Source organism: Ahaetulla prasina, chromosome 1, assembly GCF_028640845.1.
Source record: "Ahaetulla prasina isolate Xishuangbanna chromosome 1, ASM2864084v1, whole genome shotgun sequence".
Lineage (NCBI taxonomy): Eukaryota > Metazoa > Chordata > Lepidosauria > Squamata > Colubridae > Ahaetulla > Ahaetulla prasina.
Window position 1 is genome coordinate 33,378,424 of NC_080539.1, and position 17,054 is coordinate 33,395,477.

The window sequence follows — 17,054 nt, forward strand, 5'->3', positions numbered from 1 at the left end:
TTTTACCGACAAAGAAATAAAGGGAGACTAGTATAGATCTATTTCAAGCTATTTAGTTCTTGTCAGCTAGCTAGGATTCGAACCCGGGCTACTTACATATTAGGTAACCTCTAAACCATGGGCTCTCCTTGCTTTGTGGGTGATACCAGGGGAGAGAGATTAAGTGGTTTTTTTAATCAGGGCAACCTGGTCTATCCAAATATGGGACAGAGCATACTCTGGCTTTTGAGTACTACATCTGACAGCTTTTACCACTCTGAAAATGGTTCCAGTCTTCAGTTTAGTCCTTTCCTTATATTTTAGGGGAGGGATCCTCCTGATACAACTTTCACTATCATTGTAACCTCTCAATGCACCACCATTATCGGCACCAAGTATTTTCAGGTGCAGTATCATGTTATAACAAAGATACTTCAGAGCACCTTTGAATTTGATAGAGGGTGACTGTCTTTGAGGATACCCATAGAAGCACTGTGAGGGGCCCCAATGGCTGATACATCAAGAACTGATTGCCACCCTGTTGCAAGGAATGTCAGGGAGCATTTTCCTTGCTGTGAAACAGTCCAAATAGGGCCAAGAGTGTCTCATGGTCGTCATGCATACTCCAACCCATAGAACTGCCATCTTCCCATTACAGAAACTTAGGAACTGTTACTGGGAGGTACTGCTACTCAGGCAGATAATTTTTTGAATGTTATTTAGAATAGTGAACTGCCTCCTTACTGGCCTGCTGCAGATAGTCTTATACAATAGAATATTTGCACATTTTAATCCAGCTTTCTTTATGAGCAAGCTCCAGCCTAGGTGCACTCACATCCTATCCTTTTGTCCCATTTTATGACCTGATCAAACTAGTGTGCTCTTCTTGTACCTCAAATGACATATATTTTTCTCTCTCAGGATTGCCTGAGCTGGAATTGGGAGTCAGTGAGCATCAATTTGGGCAGCCAGCCATTGGGGAGCAGATCCCATGGGCAGATAATCCCATGGCTTCCATCAACAGAGGACCTATGACTAAACCAGATGAGTAAGTACAGGGATGGTTTTCCTTGATCGTTGGATATCCTAGGCAGTAGGATGAGAAGTTTAAAAAGGTCATCTAAAGTTTTTCCCCCCATTTGCAGTATTGATGTGGGGTTTCTCATCTGGAGAGAAGCCCCAAACACATATGTTTATGTACACACACACACAGAGAGAGAGAGAGAGAGAGAGAGAGACTCACAGAGTGCATGTGTGTGTGTGTGTGTGTGTGTGTGTTTTTGTCAAGAAAGAGCAGGAACCATAAAGACCATAAAGCTGTATTTATTTTTCACTTCTCTTCTGTGAAAAAGAAATGAAAGAATATGGATTAAATGTTGTGCTGTCACTAGGGAACACTCAGGATTCAGAGGGATGATGAGGCCCTATTTCACAGAAATGTGAAGTCTGAACATTCATCTCCCTATCCCTGAGGTTGAATACAACAAGAGACTCCCTCATCTTCCATTTATTAAGAGAGCAGTCATTTAAAAAGATCTTCTTGTGTTAGACAGCAACTTCTTTTAAGATCTTGTCTTTCATTCTCCATCAGGCATTCCTTTCTGGTCAAAGTCCAGCCGGGGAAAAGATTGTGCCTTAGACAATACGATTCCTGAATCTCAGAATTAAATCTCAAGTTCAGAAAATCTCAGCACCTTACTTGACTTGAATTCTGCATAGCTCCCAAACTGAAGCAAAAATATATCCGGTCACTGTTTTGTACTCCATATCCTCATGAGATTGTCTTTGTCTCATCTTTTGCCTATAGCTGAGGCATCTTAAAACTTGTCTTGAGCTATTTTTTGAGCAGTTTTTAAAATAGAGCTTTCCTTCTTTTCCTGGCCTTTTTTTTTTTGCCATGCTCTAGCATGTTTCATTGACAATGTGGTTGATACTGCAATCAAGGATTAGTTTCTCCCAGCTTTTACAGGTCACTTTAGGCCTGCAGTCATGCCCTCTCTCCTCAGTCATTCAGGAACACCCTTCAGTAATTCATTTGGCAGCAGAAGAGACTAAACACCTGACCTCCGCAGGGGCATCTGCCTTCTTAATAGCTGAAGACCACTTTCTGAAACAGTTGTCAGGTTTTATTAGGTCTTATGTGGAATCCTTACATAAACAGGTTCGATGCTTATTTGAAGAAGTGCTAAACCTATTTTTTAAGCATGGGTTTAGCATCTTTTGGAAGGAAAGTGCACTTTGGGAAGAGAAATGAAGTGGCATGAATTTACTATCACTTTCCTTAATTTGTCCCATACTGAAACACTTAGGCCAGCACCCTCACCAGCCTCATTTTTGAGATAGCATCACGGTCGGTAGTGAGGTAATTTTTCTATGAGCTCATGGGCTAAAGAGTAGCTGTTTAATATAGCTGAAAGTCTTTTCAGTCAAGATGTAGTTGTTCAGCTCTTTAACATTATGCCATCTAGTGACATAAAACTGCCCATAGAATCCCTAAAAGACTGCTTCCATAAAATAATAATTAATTTGGGACGTGGCACTGGGAAATGATGTGCATTTTTGTCTAATTGCTACTGCTCCACCCTCTTCCTTATTATCCCCTCTCTTCCAATAACCTTGAGTGAGGTCCTTGTATAAAATAAAGCCCTGCAGAAACCACTCAACCATTTTTATAAGTCTAATGGGAAATTCTGTGGAAGCAAACGTAACTCTTGGCAGACTTTTAGTTTAGGCAATAATCCTAGGGGAGGACAGAAATCTCTCTTGCCACAACTCTTTGCCTCCAGCTGTCCTGTCTCATTTCCCTAAATACAAGCAACATGCTATTTTGGAATGGGGTGAGGAGTTGCCGCCTGCCAGGAAGAACCCAAATGCATGAGCTCTGAGTGAAAGAGGATTCAGTTACAGGTTCTTGGATTCATGCCCTGGTTTTCCATTGGACAAGTTGCCTTATAGCCAAAATGGAACTTGAAGCATGAAAGCTTTCCTCATCCTATTTGTCATTAATGAAATCTTCCTTCCTTCCTTGATTGCTGCTTATTGCAAAAGAGATGGTGAACAGGATCAGGGCAGTTATCTGTCTTCTATAGAGATCTCCTGCAAGGTGTCATTCAGAGGATTTTAGGAATCTAACTGAGGAAGTGGAATTCTTTCTCTCTCTCTTTTTTTAGTGGCGGAGAAGGGAGGAGAGGTTGTATAACTGGGGAGGGTGGGGAAAATGACGCATCCTGTTCCTCTTGTAACGAATCCAGTGTTTGATTTCTTTACCATTTACTTTCATTAGCCTTCTTCTGCTCTCTTTAATTTCTTACGTTAATTAGATTTTGAGCCCTTTTAGAATACGAATGGAAGATTGAAATGCCTGTTTTGTTTTGTTCTGAGCCAATAAGAAAAGAGTGGTCTATAAAATATAAATGAATAGTTAACTTGAATAGCTCAGTAGCCTCAGGGTAAGGGAAACTTCATTATACAGTTGGACATTCTCCATCGTGTGTGTCTTGGCTTTGTTGTTCCAATAGTCTGCAATTGTTTGCTCTTTGAGCCTGTTTCTGGCAATGACATATTGAAGTCTTTGTTGTGTGAGTTCTCCTGCAAAGACTATAGAATAGACTGCTGAACTAAAATCTCTTCCACCTACCCAACACTTCTGGATTCAGTACACACTTTTTTTAAAAAAAAATCTAAAACTGCATATGCAAGTTTCACACACAACTAAGATTCTGGCACTGCTGGTTGACATAATCTAATTTTCCACAAACCTGCAGTTTTATTTTCGCGATGAGTCTTTTTTTGATAACTTCTAGGTCATTAGGAAAATCCAGAAGGATATGATGCTGTGAAGATGACTGAATGGAAATTTTGTGTCTTCTTGTATTAAAAACCTAAATAAATATCCATTGCATGAAAATACAACTTTCTTGGATCACAGCAAAGTTCCACTTAATCCAGTATTGAAAGGTCAGCCAGAGGCTTACAGGAATCCCACAAGCAAGACACAAGCAAGACACGAACTCCCTATTCATTGTTTGCTTCTCCCATAACCTGTATTTGAAAATCAACAACCTTTGTTAATAGATATTCCAGCAGAATTAGTTGTTGCATGAATAGTTTACCTCTCCTTAGGAAGTTCAAGATCCATAGAACCACCCTTGTTTTATCCTCACAAGAACTCCATAAGGAAAATTAGACTTAGAGATAGTGATTGTCCCAAATCACCAAACTGGGTTTCACAATCACATGGGGATTTCACAATCACAATCCAGGTCGCCCCAATTCCAATCCATCTCTCTATCCAGTGGCTGTGTCATTAAAACTTTCACCCATAAATGCGTGGAATCCCTTTTTAAAGTGCTGTTTTAATAAAAATCCAAATCAGTTTGTCAAGGACTTACTTTAGAGCAGGGGTGTCACACTCAAGGCCCGGGGGCCAGATCTGGCCCACAGGGTGCTTAGATCTGACCCACGGGGTCACCCTGGAAACAGTGAATGACCAGCCCGCAGTGCCTCTGCCAATGAAAATGGAGTTTGGGAGGGCTGCGTGCAGCCCTCTCAAGCTCCATTTTCTCTGGCAGAGGGTTGCAGGAGGCCATCGCAGCTGAAATGGAGCTCAGGAGCCGATTTTCGCATGCAGAGCGCTCAGGCCACTACAGGCACCGACACGAGTGATGTCAAGCTGGCCACACTCACCCCAGCCATGGCCACTCCAGCCCTCCAAGGTCCAGCCTTCCAACACAACCCTGATGCGGCTGTCAATGAAATTGAGTTTGACACCCCTGCTTTAGAGAGTGCTATAACTCCACTTTCTGATTTAATGCATGCCCCCTCAAAGGCTCCCAGTTTCACCAAAATATGTCTTTTGTGTGCCAACCCTCCTTATCTGCTGATTGAGAGCATTGGCTTCAGCTCTTGTATTTAACTTAAAGGATACTAGCACTCCCGCCACAACCACAATTGCCTGCCAAGGGCTTTCCTTATTTCTGTGTTGTAACTGATATCCTGAATATAATGCTTCCACAAAATATTTATCTGTTTTGCCCATTAGCAGAAATTAGCTTTGTTACACAAAGATTCAAACAAAATGATTTGTCTGAACATTTATAATGTACAATTCAAAATGCTGGTTCTACAGTGCCTACATAAGATTTTTCTATCCATAATTCCTGCTGATTGAATCAAAGTGATTTCTGCAACTGGGAAAGTTGGTCATATGTTGATTGCTGCTTTCAGAGTTGCAAGGGATACATTTTGTTCTGGGGCACTTAGGATTTATATTGGAGATATGGAAGCTTTGTCAGCTCTAACATATTCATCACTTTGTTCAGAAACTACACTCACTCAGCAGTCTCTCTTTAATTCAGATGAACACACGCCACATACAACCTTGTCCTTTATGGGCAATTCACAAGCTCTTTAAACTTACATGTTTGGGATAATATCATCACATGCAATCTGCTTCTTCCTGAGCAACAGGGACATAAAAATGCATATGTCTCTCAAATGTAATTTTCTTTGTAGGAACAAGATACACAGCATGCTTATCTTTTTGCTAAACCAAAATGTATATCGTTAAGTTACGTCTATCTATCTCTTGAGTCTCTATATAACAAAATGCAAAAAAAAAAAAAATTCCATTGTATCCTCTCTTCTTTTCACTCATGTTTAAGGTACAAATGAAATTTTCTCCAATTTTCTGCAGCATGTCCGGTCATCATAAGGAAGTCAGGGGTTGGAAGAGAAGCTATTCAAAGTTCCTATACTTCTGATACCGTGTAATATTTGCTGGAGAAAGCACTAAGCAGTTGCTATGTTAATTCATGATATAAAGATGAGATGATGCTAGCTTCAACAAATCCATTTATTCTCAGGAACAGCTAGACAGACATTGCAGCCAAGTCACACAAATTATCTACAAGCAAAGTAAAACTTCCCGGGCGAGGCAATATTGATCAATTGATTATGTGCCATCAAGTCAGTTTCAGTTCCTTGCGACCAGATATTCTCCATGATGATCTATCCCTAGTCTCCCACAGTACACTCATTGCCACTTGCTGATGGTCATCTTCTTCTTCCATTTCCTTCCACCTTTCCCAGTATTAAAGCCTTTTGCAAAGAGTTGGGTCTTCGCAGAATATGCCCAAAGTAGGATAATATAAGCCTGGCCATTTGGGCCTTGAATGAGAACTCTAGGTTGATTTGTTTGATGATCCATTTGATGGTTTTCTTGACTGTCCGTGATAGTCATACGAGTCTCTCTAAGACCAACGTTCAAAATCATCAATACTCTTTTTGTTCTGCTTCTTCAAAGTCCAACTTTCACTTCCACAGAATGTCACAGAGAATACTGTGGTTTGCATGATTCTGATCTTTGCACATATAGACAGAGCATGATATTTTAATTTTTTTTCAGCATCTTCGGGGGCATATTTCTTAACTGCTTGTTCCTTTACTGCTGATGGTTGATTGTAGAAAGTAGAAGCTATCCACCACTTAAATATCTTCATTGCCAATTCTAAGGTTGATTGTTCTACCTGTTGTTATTAGTTTAGAATTCTTTATATTGATTTTAGTCCCATTTTTCATGTACTCTTTGACTTTTAAGTACTAGGTCTTGCTGATCCTTTGCGTTTTCATTTATCAGGGTAATATTATCACCATAGTGCAGGTAATGGATATGTCTTCCTTCACTTTTAAAACCAGGCTCATCATCACCCAATACTAACTATAAGTAAAATCCAATTATCCAACTGTATAACAAATCTTTACTGAATCATATCAGAGTTTGTTGCAGAAATTAATTCCAGAAATCACACATAGGTGACTGATGCAGCAAAATTCATTAACTTCTTTATATACATAATAACACATGAAGTAAATTTACAATACCAACAGCAGATTCTTCCAATGTGGTAGAGTTACAGGCAGAGGAGAGAACAGTTCTTAGTTTCAATTCAGCAAGGCAGACAAGCCCAGACTTGTTTGCTAGACTCAGAGCACAGAGCTTAAGGCTGCAGAGCCACGCCCAGGCTCCTTCCAATTTCAGTTTCCAATTCTGCTCCCATTGGCTGATCCAGTTTCTATGCCTATTCATTGGCTGACCTTGTTACTATGTCTTCCCAGTCATGAATATTCTGACAAATCAGCCCTACATACAGAAGATGAATATCAGAAGGGTCACATTTACAACAATGAATACAGTCTGACTAATAAAATATGTATTAAAATGGGATATTTCAGTGCAGAAAGCCATGACAACATTGAAGCATCTTTGTATATGTGTTTTTGGGATTGGAGGGGGGCACTCTAAAGGCACCCTTACACTTGGTGTGGGAACTTGCTAAACTTGACCGTTGGTGGCAACAGAATGCCTGATTAGGTAATTGTCGCTTTCAAGCTTTTTGGAAATCATGTGCTAAGTTTATATCATACAGTACTGATAAACCACAGAGGCAAATGGGTTTTGGCAAAAGGCCCATATGAAAGTGCAGTGTTTCTCCTGCCATAAGTCAAATATCCAAAGGGATTTGAGAGCTTTCATCTTTGTTTGTATTGACATTCCTACAGCCAGTGCATCACTTCTCAGCTGGATGAGCTCTTATGCCCTCCCACCACTCCAGAAGGAAGAAATGATGAGAAAGCCCTTTTGGAACAACTGGTGTCCTTCCTGAGTGGCAAAGATGAAAATGAGTTGGCAGAACTGGATCGAGCTCTTGGCATTGACAAACTGGTCCAGGTAATGAGCAGTTCAATCTACTTCTGTATTTTAAGGCCTGATCTTATGTAATAGATAAGAGGGTTTTCCAGAATTGGGAGTTTTTCAAGGGCAAGAATGGAGAATTGTGCTAGAAAGAGTGCAATGATAAATGTGAGCACACCTAAAAAAATAAATACATCCGCAATATATCTTATGTTGAAAAACATTGCCTATCAAAAGCCCCTTTAATATATTTTTACCTATCCTTTCTTACTTATTATTTATTTTAAATACTTATTTTTAACCCCATAAAAAGCCTGATGTTGCAATTTAAATTAAATGCAAATTAAAGACATTAAATTATTAAAACCATTAATAATAATTAATAAAAATTTACATCAAGTTAATACAGTGTAGAAAATAAAATAAATATTCTTCCCAACATTGTGATATTTTCAGCTAGCTAAAGTATATTGACATACTTCATACAGGACTTGAATATATTTATGAAGAATCTTAAAAATTCAGTGTGACATTTTTTTTCTTGAATTATGCCCTTCCAGGAAGAATAAGGCATAAATGTTTATTTCATTACATCCCAACTTCCAACTGATTTGGCCTTTTAAAAATCTATCACAATAGAAATTATAACCTCTGTCAGACATGATCCCAAGCCCTGTATAATTGGCCATGATTATGAATAAGTATGTGTTGGGGAGGTTGAGTTCATAGTCAACAAAATAAATTAAAACAAGACTAAATAAAGACATAGGAAAGCCAAGCTCACAGCTTCCTAAATTCACCTATTAGATATTCTATCTGCTTTGTTCTTGTTGGTATTCAGTCGCTAAGTCATATCCAACTCTTTGTGACCCCATGGACCTTTGAACACCAGGCTTCTCTGTCCTCCATTGTCCCCTGTAGTTTGTCCAAACTCATGTTCATTGCGTTGATGACACTATGTAACCATCTCATCCTCTGTTATCCCCTTCACCTTTTGCTTTCAATCTTTTCCAACATCAGAGTCTTTTCCAATGAATTCTACACTGGATAAAACGTAAGAAATTGTATTTTTAAAAACATGTAACATCAGTGTCCTCTAAACACCGAGCAACCTGTAGGGTGTTTTGGCTCTGCTTAAAGGGAATTGTCTTCTTTCCCTGTTTTATCTGTGGTGGAGAAGAAGGACCATAAACAGTTTCACATATCTAAAATAATTGTTTGATTATTAGGAAGATTTAAAAAAAAATTCCATGCATTATGTTTTTTTTCCTTTTTGGATTATTTTCTCTTCCCTTTTTAACTATGTAAGCTGCTCAGAGTAATTTTGAGTTGGAGAGCCTTCTAAATTAAATACTTACTAACATACATATAAAACTTACCATGTTGTATTTTTGAATTTGCCTTTATATAAAGCTAATGTCCATGCAATGTATTTGGAATTCTGCTGAAACTCAAAAATTTCACCTCATTTCTTAAACAGGGAGGCGGCCTAGAAGCACTGACAGAGAGGTTCCAGCCACAACAAGTAACACCACCACCAACTCTTGTAATGGATCAGAAACCTGGCATGTACCCTCAGCCTTATCCCTCGGCTTCCCCCACTGCCAACCTTCCTGGGCCTTTCCCAGGCATCGTGAGGCAGAAACAGTCCTTTGGACCTATGTCAGTCCAGGTCCCATCACCTCGTGGGGCTTTCCCTGCTGTGGGGATGCAGCCACGACAGGCACTCAATAGGCCTCCAACAGCTCCAAATCAGTTGCGGCTGCAGTTACAACAACGTCTACAAGGGCAACAGCAGGTGAGTCCAGTCTCAGCTTGTCTGGTCATTGCCCATTGTGTGCTGGCCAAGCTGAAGTAATTGCCTATTTCTTGATAACCCTTCCTCTCCTTTTCCATCGATCAAAGAATACATTCATTTACTAATAAGTTTGTGGTTGTTCAGGAAATGCTTGAGCATCTTTTCGGGCATGTTTCTTACATACAGCAACCTTTTACTTATCCTGGCACAGACCTGTTCCTAAAAAATTTTAGGAACAATTTTCCTTTCAGTCCTGGTATCAACCTTGGTCCATCTTGAAACATCTTCAGGTTTGCCACAGTGAGGCTGGATAGAGCTGTGGGAAAGGAAGGGGGCAGTAGAGATAGCTGGGGAAACATGTAGCCAAAATAACATTCTTTCTCTTGGGAGCCAAGCATACTCTCACCAGCACCTGGTGGGGCGTGGATGGGAGTCATCCAGGTCTGGGACTGTGACCTGATCGGGGCATGCGATGATTGTGTGTACTGGGGGGAAGAACTCTGGATTTTGAATTGGGTGGAGAAAACCCGGGGAGCTTCAATATGACATGCTTAATAAATCTATATTTTGAGGAACTCTCTGGCCTTGAGTTTTGATTTCATCTGGGCTGTTACTTGGAACCCTGACACCTGGCCTTTCTTTTAGCATGTAAGCAACTAACCAACTCTTCTAGCATTTATTCCTATATCTGGCATCTTTAAATCTGATATCTCTATTTTTTTTAAAAAAAATGTGATTTTCATTGAATAAATTTTTTTTTTTTAATTTTTTTTTTTTATTATTTTTTTTTGCAACAAACAAACAAAAAGAAAATACATTATTACACCCTTGTGCTATACATAAAAGGAAGATTTGGGTCTTCGGATATATCCTCATGATTGCCAAAATCCACGTTCTCGAGGTACAGGTACTGAAGCGTCCAATGTTCCAAGCGCAAAGTCCACAAATGGTTTCCAAGTCTTCCAGAAAATATCTTCTTTATACACACCACTTCTAATTTTAATATCACATGTCATTTTATCATTTAAAGCTAATTTCCACATTTCAGAATTCCACTCTTCTATTCTAAAAATCACATCTAGTTTCCAATATCTAGCTATTATAATTCTACCTATTATAATCATAATTCTAATCAATTCTTTTTCATATTTTGTTAATTCTATTTCCTTAATTACCAACAATAATATAGTTTCCACTCTCAATGTTATTACTTTCCCCATCATTTCAAATATCATTTTCTCCAATTGTTGCCAAAACTTTTAACCTTATCACAATTATACCACATATGTTCATACGTCCCCAATTCCATCTCACATCTCCAACATCTTTTACTAGTTTTTTTTTCCATTTGTGACAATCTTACTGGAGTCAAATACCATTTCCAAACAACTTTATAATTGTGCTCTTTAATCCTTATAGATAAAGTTCTCATAATTCTACTCTTCCAATTCACATTCCAATCTGATTCTGGTATTTCAATATTAAGATCTTTTTCCCAATTTGTCCTCATCACTCTTTGTAATTTTTCATCAGAATTTATAATCTTATAAACCCTACTAACGAGTCCCTTTAGCCCAATTTCATCTTTCATAATCCGAGATACTAAATATTCAAATTCAGTTTCACATCTATTTATCGAATAATTTTCCTTTAGTTTTTTGTCCATTTTCTATCTGTATTTTTCAAACCAACTTAACCCTAATTTTTCAATAATTTCTTTATTCCTCCTTTCATTTCCATAACTTTTATCCAATCTCTAATAATTTCTATATTTTCCTCTTTAATCACTTCATTACGTTTTATATTATTTTTAATCGCCAAATTCCAGTTGTCTCCCCAAAAGATTATATCCGGAATTAAAATTTTACCAAATTTGTTCCACATTTTACTTAATCCCTTTAACCAATAACTTCTACTTACACATTTTAAATTTGCTTTGTCTAAAAACCACCTTGATCCAAATTTCTCTATATCCCTTAACTCTAAATCTCTCCAATAATTATCTTCACCTTTAAGTACTTTTACCACTATCCGGATACCATACGCACAGTAATAATTAACTAATTTGGGGATTCCTAATCCACCTTCCTTTTGATTTTGATACCACATTTTCTTCACTAATCTGGGTCTTTTGCCACCATTGCAAAATTTATCCAGTTTTTCTGATATCCTTCAATATCTTTCTCTGTCAGATTTAGTGGTAGCATCTCGAATAAAAAGTTGAGCTTGGGCAGCAACATCATCTTACACATTGCAATTCTACCAAACCAAGACAACTTTAAAATTTTATATTTATCTATCTTCTTCTCAATTTCGTTAATCACCACATCATAATTAAGTTTTTTCAATTCTTTAACCTTAAGTGAAAGCACTATACCCAAATATTTCAATGTGTTTTAATCCTTATCCCAAATTGCTCTTGCATATTCTCAGACTCATTACCATTACTATCCATCAATAATTCTGACTTTGACCAATTTACTTTCAATCCTGTCATTTCTTCAAATTCTATCAAATGCTTATATATCTTTTCAAATCTTTCTCTACATTTTTCAAAATAATTAAAGTATCATCCATACAAATTTATCTTATACCCTTATATCCTTCTAATTCTTCATCTTTTCTATCATTTTGTCAATATTTCCATAGCCAATAAAAATAATGTTGGGGACAGGGACATCCTTGTCTCGTACCAGCTTCTAATTTTATCTCTTCAGTTAATATTCCATTCACCTTCACTCTTGCACTGCTCTTTTGGTACAATTTTGAAATAACATGTATAAACTTATTACCAAAGCCTAAAGCCTCCACAATTACTTTAATTGTTTCCCATTGTACAGAATCAAAAGCTTTAAAAATATCCAATGATACTATACCAATTTTATCACCATTATATTCAGCTACATCTATAATATTTAATACTCTTCTAACAATATCACTCATGTATCTACCCTTCACAAAGCCTACTTGATTATAACTTATATATCTATCTATAAATCTATTTAATCTATTACTTATAATAGCAGTAAATATCTTTGCATCCTGATTAATTAAAGAAATGGGCCGATAGGACTCAATCCTTTCTAAATCTTTATCTGGTTTAGGAATTAGGATATCACCGTTCTATTCCATGACGAAGGTACTTCCCACCATGTAATATTCCATTGAATAATTTTTGCAGTCTTGGTATTATTAATTCTTTAAATTCTTTATAAAACTCAACAGGTAATCCATCCTCACCTGGAGCTTTCCCTAATTTTAATTTTTGTATTATTCCATTAATCTCATCTTGTGTTATATCTTCTTCCATCAATTCCTTATATGTTTGATCAATTTTCACCACATACTTTTCTAAATAGCTTTGCAATTTTCCCCGATTAATTGGTTTCTTTGAATATAGATTCTGAAAAAAGTTTCTAACCACTTCACATTTCTCTAATTTTTTATAACATCTTATACCTCTATCATCTATCAAAACTCCAATTTCTCTCTTCTCTCTTTTATCTTTCGCCATCTTTGCCAATAATTTAGAATTTCTATTACTAAATTCAAAAATTCCTATTTAAAAATCTCAAATTTCTTTTACTAACTCTGTATCTTCTTCTATCATTTTATTTCTTAACATATTAAGCTCCTGAAGAATTTTTTTCTTTAGTAAGCAAAATTGATTTTCCAATTCTTTAATCTTATTTTTATCTCTTTCCATTTTAATTTTATAATTTTTATATTTCCTACTTGATAATTTAATACTCTCCTCTAAACACCGCTTTCATCGCATCCCAAACAATTTCAAATTTAACCTCCCGTTATCATTTAATCTCCAACTTTCCTCCAATTTTTAAGTATCCATTTTTATCCTTTTCATTTTATACAATTTCTCGTCATATCTCCAATAGCTTCTTTTTCTCAAAATTAAAATCTAAGTCCACCATAACTTCTGCATGATCAGAATCTTTAAAATTCCACATCTACCTTATCCACATTATTCAACAAATCTTTAGAAAGAAAAATATAATCAATTCTAGAATATGTATTATATATCTTAGAAAAAAGTGTATACTCTCTCAATTCCTTTAACCTCTCTCCACACATCAACCACGCCGTTTGAAGCATCCACATATTTAAAATCCCCATTTTATTTGCTCCTCCACAGCGGTGGGATTAGTACTGTCTATTTTATCTCTGATTAAATTAAAATCCCCAGCCACAATTACTTTCCTACACTTTCATTCTCCAAAATTTTTGTTATTTTTCAAGAAATTCTCTTTGTTTTCATTCGTAAATATAAATTAACAAGTGTCACTTTTTCCTCATTAAGATTTCCAACAATTATTACATATCTTCCATCTTCATCCAAAATTACCTTATGTTTTCAAAGTACACCCTATCTGATATCAGTGTTGCAACTCCTCTAGCTTTTGAAGTTCCAAATGCTTTTCATATATTTGCATACCTTTTATATACATTCTATTTGAATCTTCAGATTTCTGATGGGTTTCTTGTAAAAATAAAATGTCTGGTAAATCCTTTTAATCTTAAGCTCCAATCTTCTTCTTTTAATCTGATTCCTGTACCCTTCACATTCCATGACATTATTTTTATAACTCCCATTTAAAATATAAATTTTTAATCCTATCCCGCATCTTCCTTTCTGTGCCCACCACCCGACATTAAACTACCATATAAACAACAATAAGAAAACAGAAAAAAACAAAACAAACAAACAATAAAATACAAACAATCTTCTTCCCCACATCCTCATCGGTTTCGCCTCTATAAAGAGAATGGGGAGAGGGACGTGCCAATGCCCGGGCACTTCTTTCGGGCTGTCTATTTAAATTCATCACTCAAAAAAAGATAGCGATGACCGCATTCAGCTTCATATTTTCCAAGACTCTTATCTGCTTCTTCTCCTACTGTATCCTCACGACTCTTCTTCTGTTCAACCAACACAGGTGATATTTCTTTCCTCTTTAACCCTTTAGAGTCTTGCCTCCAATAGCCCCTTTTTCTTCTTCTGAGATTGATGTTTCCACGTATGTTCCACCCATCTGAAGCATTTGATCTTTTATCTCCATTAAATCCTCCATCTCAATCAGTCCAAGCTCCGTAAATATAATAATGCATCTATATCTGGGGTGATTGTACGCATCCTTCCTTTATAAAAAATTTCAATTGTTGTGGTGGCCTCAATTGTATTTAATTCCATTATCTCTCAAAACTTTTGTAATTGGTTTTAAAAAAAATCTCCATGCCCTTTCTTCTCTTGATATATCCGGGAAGACTTGAATAGTCTTCCCTTCAAACTTCAAAGCATCTCCCAACTCTCTTAACTTGGCCATAACTTCCAACTTATCACCAAGATTTGCGAACCTGACAAGCACATTCCTGTTAGAACCATTTTGCCTTCTATATCCAATTCTAAAAACGCTTGCCAGGTCTGCTATTGTGAACGTAAGTTGCGTATCCAAATCATTAATCCATTTCAAAACCCGCTGTTTCAATTTATCTTCCCTTTCTTCCGAGATTCCTCTAATAACAAAATTATATTTCCTCATCTCTTCTTCCAAAAGACAAATTCTCTTATCTTGCTGCTCATTTTATAAAATATTTTGCCAATTTGCCGATCTACTTTTGCCTCATGCACATGCAGCTGCTCCATTTCATCTTTAATCATTGTCATTTCCTCTTTTGTTTAGCAAAGTTATCATTCATATCTTGCTTTAAATTTTGCACGGATGTCAGTTTTAAATGTCAAATTATCTATACGCTCTGATAGTGCTGCTATTTTTCCCCAATTTTTTTTAAAGCTGCAGCAATTTGCTGCGTTTCTGAAAGTTGTTGAGTCATTTTGAAAAAAAAAAAAACCAAAAAATTTCTCAAACTGGGATTCCAATTTTTCAAAGAGTCTTAGTGAAGATCAAAGGACAGCAGTCAAACCAATTTTACAGAGGGTCTTGATGAAGATCAAGGGACGACAATCTTTTAATTGAAGCGAAACGGCTTATTTGCACTCGTTAGTAGCTTATCAGTAACTTATGAGTCATATTCACTCCACAAAGAAACACAATTACCTCACAGCTTAATCAGCGCCATTTTTTCTCCACGTCGGCAGAGAAAAAAAAAACAAACCAGCTTGAACTTCAAAACAAAGTCCTTTTTTTGTTTTCTGTAATATAAACAAGCTATTAATTTCCTCTCAAAAGAAAAATAATTAAAAAAAAATTATCCACCTAATAAAAGCTTCTTCAGCCAGTCAGCCAGTCAGTCCAGCACAAAAGATCGATCTCTTCAATTAAAATTCTTCTCATTAGCAAATTCAGTCTTTGATATTCCTTAGCCTCAGCATTTAACACAGAACACGATAATTATAATAAGGAAAGCAAAAGACAGCAGTTTATTCCAAACTCATTGTATCTGCCAGTTCGGTCATCCCACGCAGTAAAAACTCCTTAATTCAAGCAGTTTCAGATGACCTACCAGTTTTAAATTCAGTCTGCTGGGCTATTAACACTTCCACTTCATGATTTATTAACTTTCATCCATAACGGTGCATTCCAAACAGCATTAATCCTCATAAATCTTCATTATTAAGCCCTGTGAAGTGAAGGAAAGGTCCTTACCCCACCACGGTCATGGCCACGCCCCTCATTGAATAAATTTTTAACAAGACAAAACAGTATAAATACTAAAAAAGAAATAAAATATGGAAGAATGGTGAATAAGCACAAAAGAAAACAGAAAAAGAAACGATTATAAAGAAGCGGCTTCCAATCTTTTTGACAGCAGTTTTAAATGCATTCATATTTTACCTTCCCCCTCTAAGGTGATATTTTTTCTTTCTTTCCATAAATTACTCTTTCTAAAGACCTGGTATCTTTAGCTACCAAAGTGGAATACCTACAAGAATGGATACCTCTTACTTCTTCTGTCTGCAGTCTTTCTTCTCACCACTATAGAAGCTCTGAAAATCAAAAAATTAACTTTAAGGCTATTAGACATTGTTGCCCTACAACTCCTAGATATCTAAGTTAGTGTAGGCAATAGAATGAGATACGGGGTGCGTTGGATCAATAATAACCAAAAAGCTGTGGGTCTCTCAGTCTTGACCTATGCAAACGGTCAGCTGACCTTGATTTATGTTGCAAGTTTTGTTGACTAAAGAAATGGGTGAGGTATCCAGTGCAATTTGCAGAGAGACCAAATCTTCTTTGTTTCTTTGTCTCTAGATGATACACCAAAATCGGCAGGCTATTCTAAACCAGTTTGCAGGGAATCCTCCAGGTGGTATCAGCATAAGGGCAGGCATGCAGCAGCAGATGACCCCTCAGGTAAATTCTGGGAGCCTTTTTATCCACTTGGTACTGAAAATCATATACATAACCAACAATATGTATTTTCTATGAATTTACCTAATACTGCCATCCATCCACAAAAAAAATATTCACGTTATTGTATGGAAGAAAATGATACTGTTCTACTCTATCTATGCACTCTGTAAGGAAGAATTTCATTTTGCCTCTTGTGAATCTCCAGTGATTCAGCTTTATAGAGAATCTGTAGAGATCTAGAATTATAACAGAG

General features: G+C 36.7%; 1 protein-coding gene across 8 annotated transcripts in view; it reads left to right on the top strand.

Moving 5' to 3' along the window:
• The window catches only part of NCOA1 (nuclear receptor coactivator 1), a 323,605-nt gene that overhangs the window by 293,299 nt on the left and 13,252 nt on the right, over positions 1-17,054 (top strand). For all 8 annotated transcript variants that reach the window (XM_058164793.1, XM_058164792.1, XM_058164789.1 and 5 more), the window contains 4 exons: positions 901-1,027; positions 7,540-7,708; positions 9,153-9,470; positions 16,700-16,801. In XM_058164793.1, coding sequence (XP_058020776.1) covers positions 901-1,027; positions 7,540-7,708; positions 9,153-9,470; positions 16,700-16,801 — 716 coding nt within the window. The remainder of the gene's footprint in view (positions 1-900; positions 1,028-7,539; positions 7,709-9,152; positions 9,471-16,699; positions 16,802-17,054) is intronic.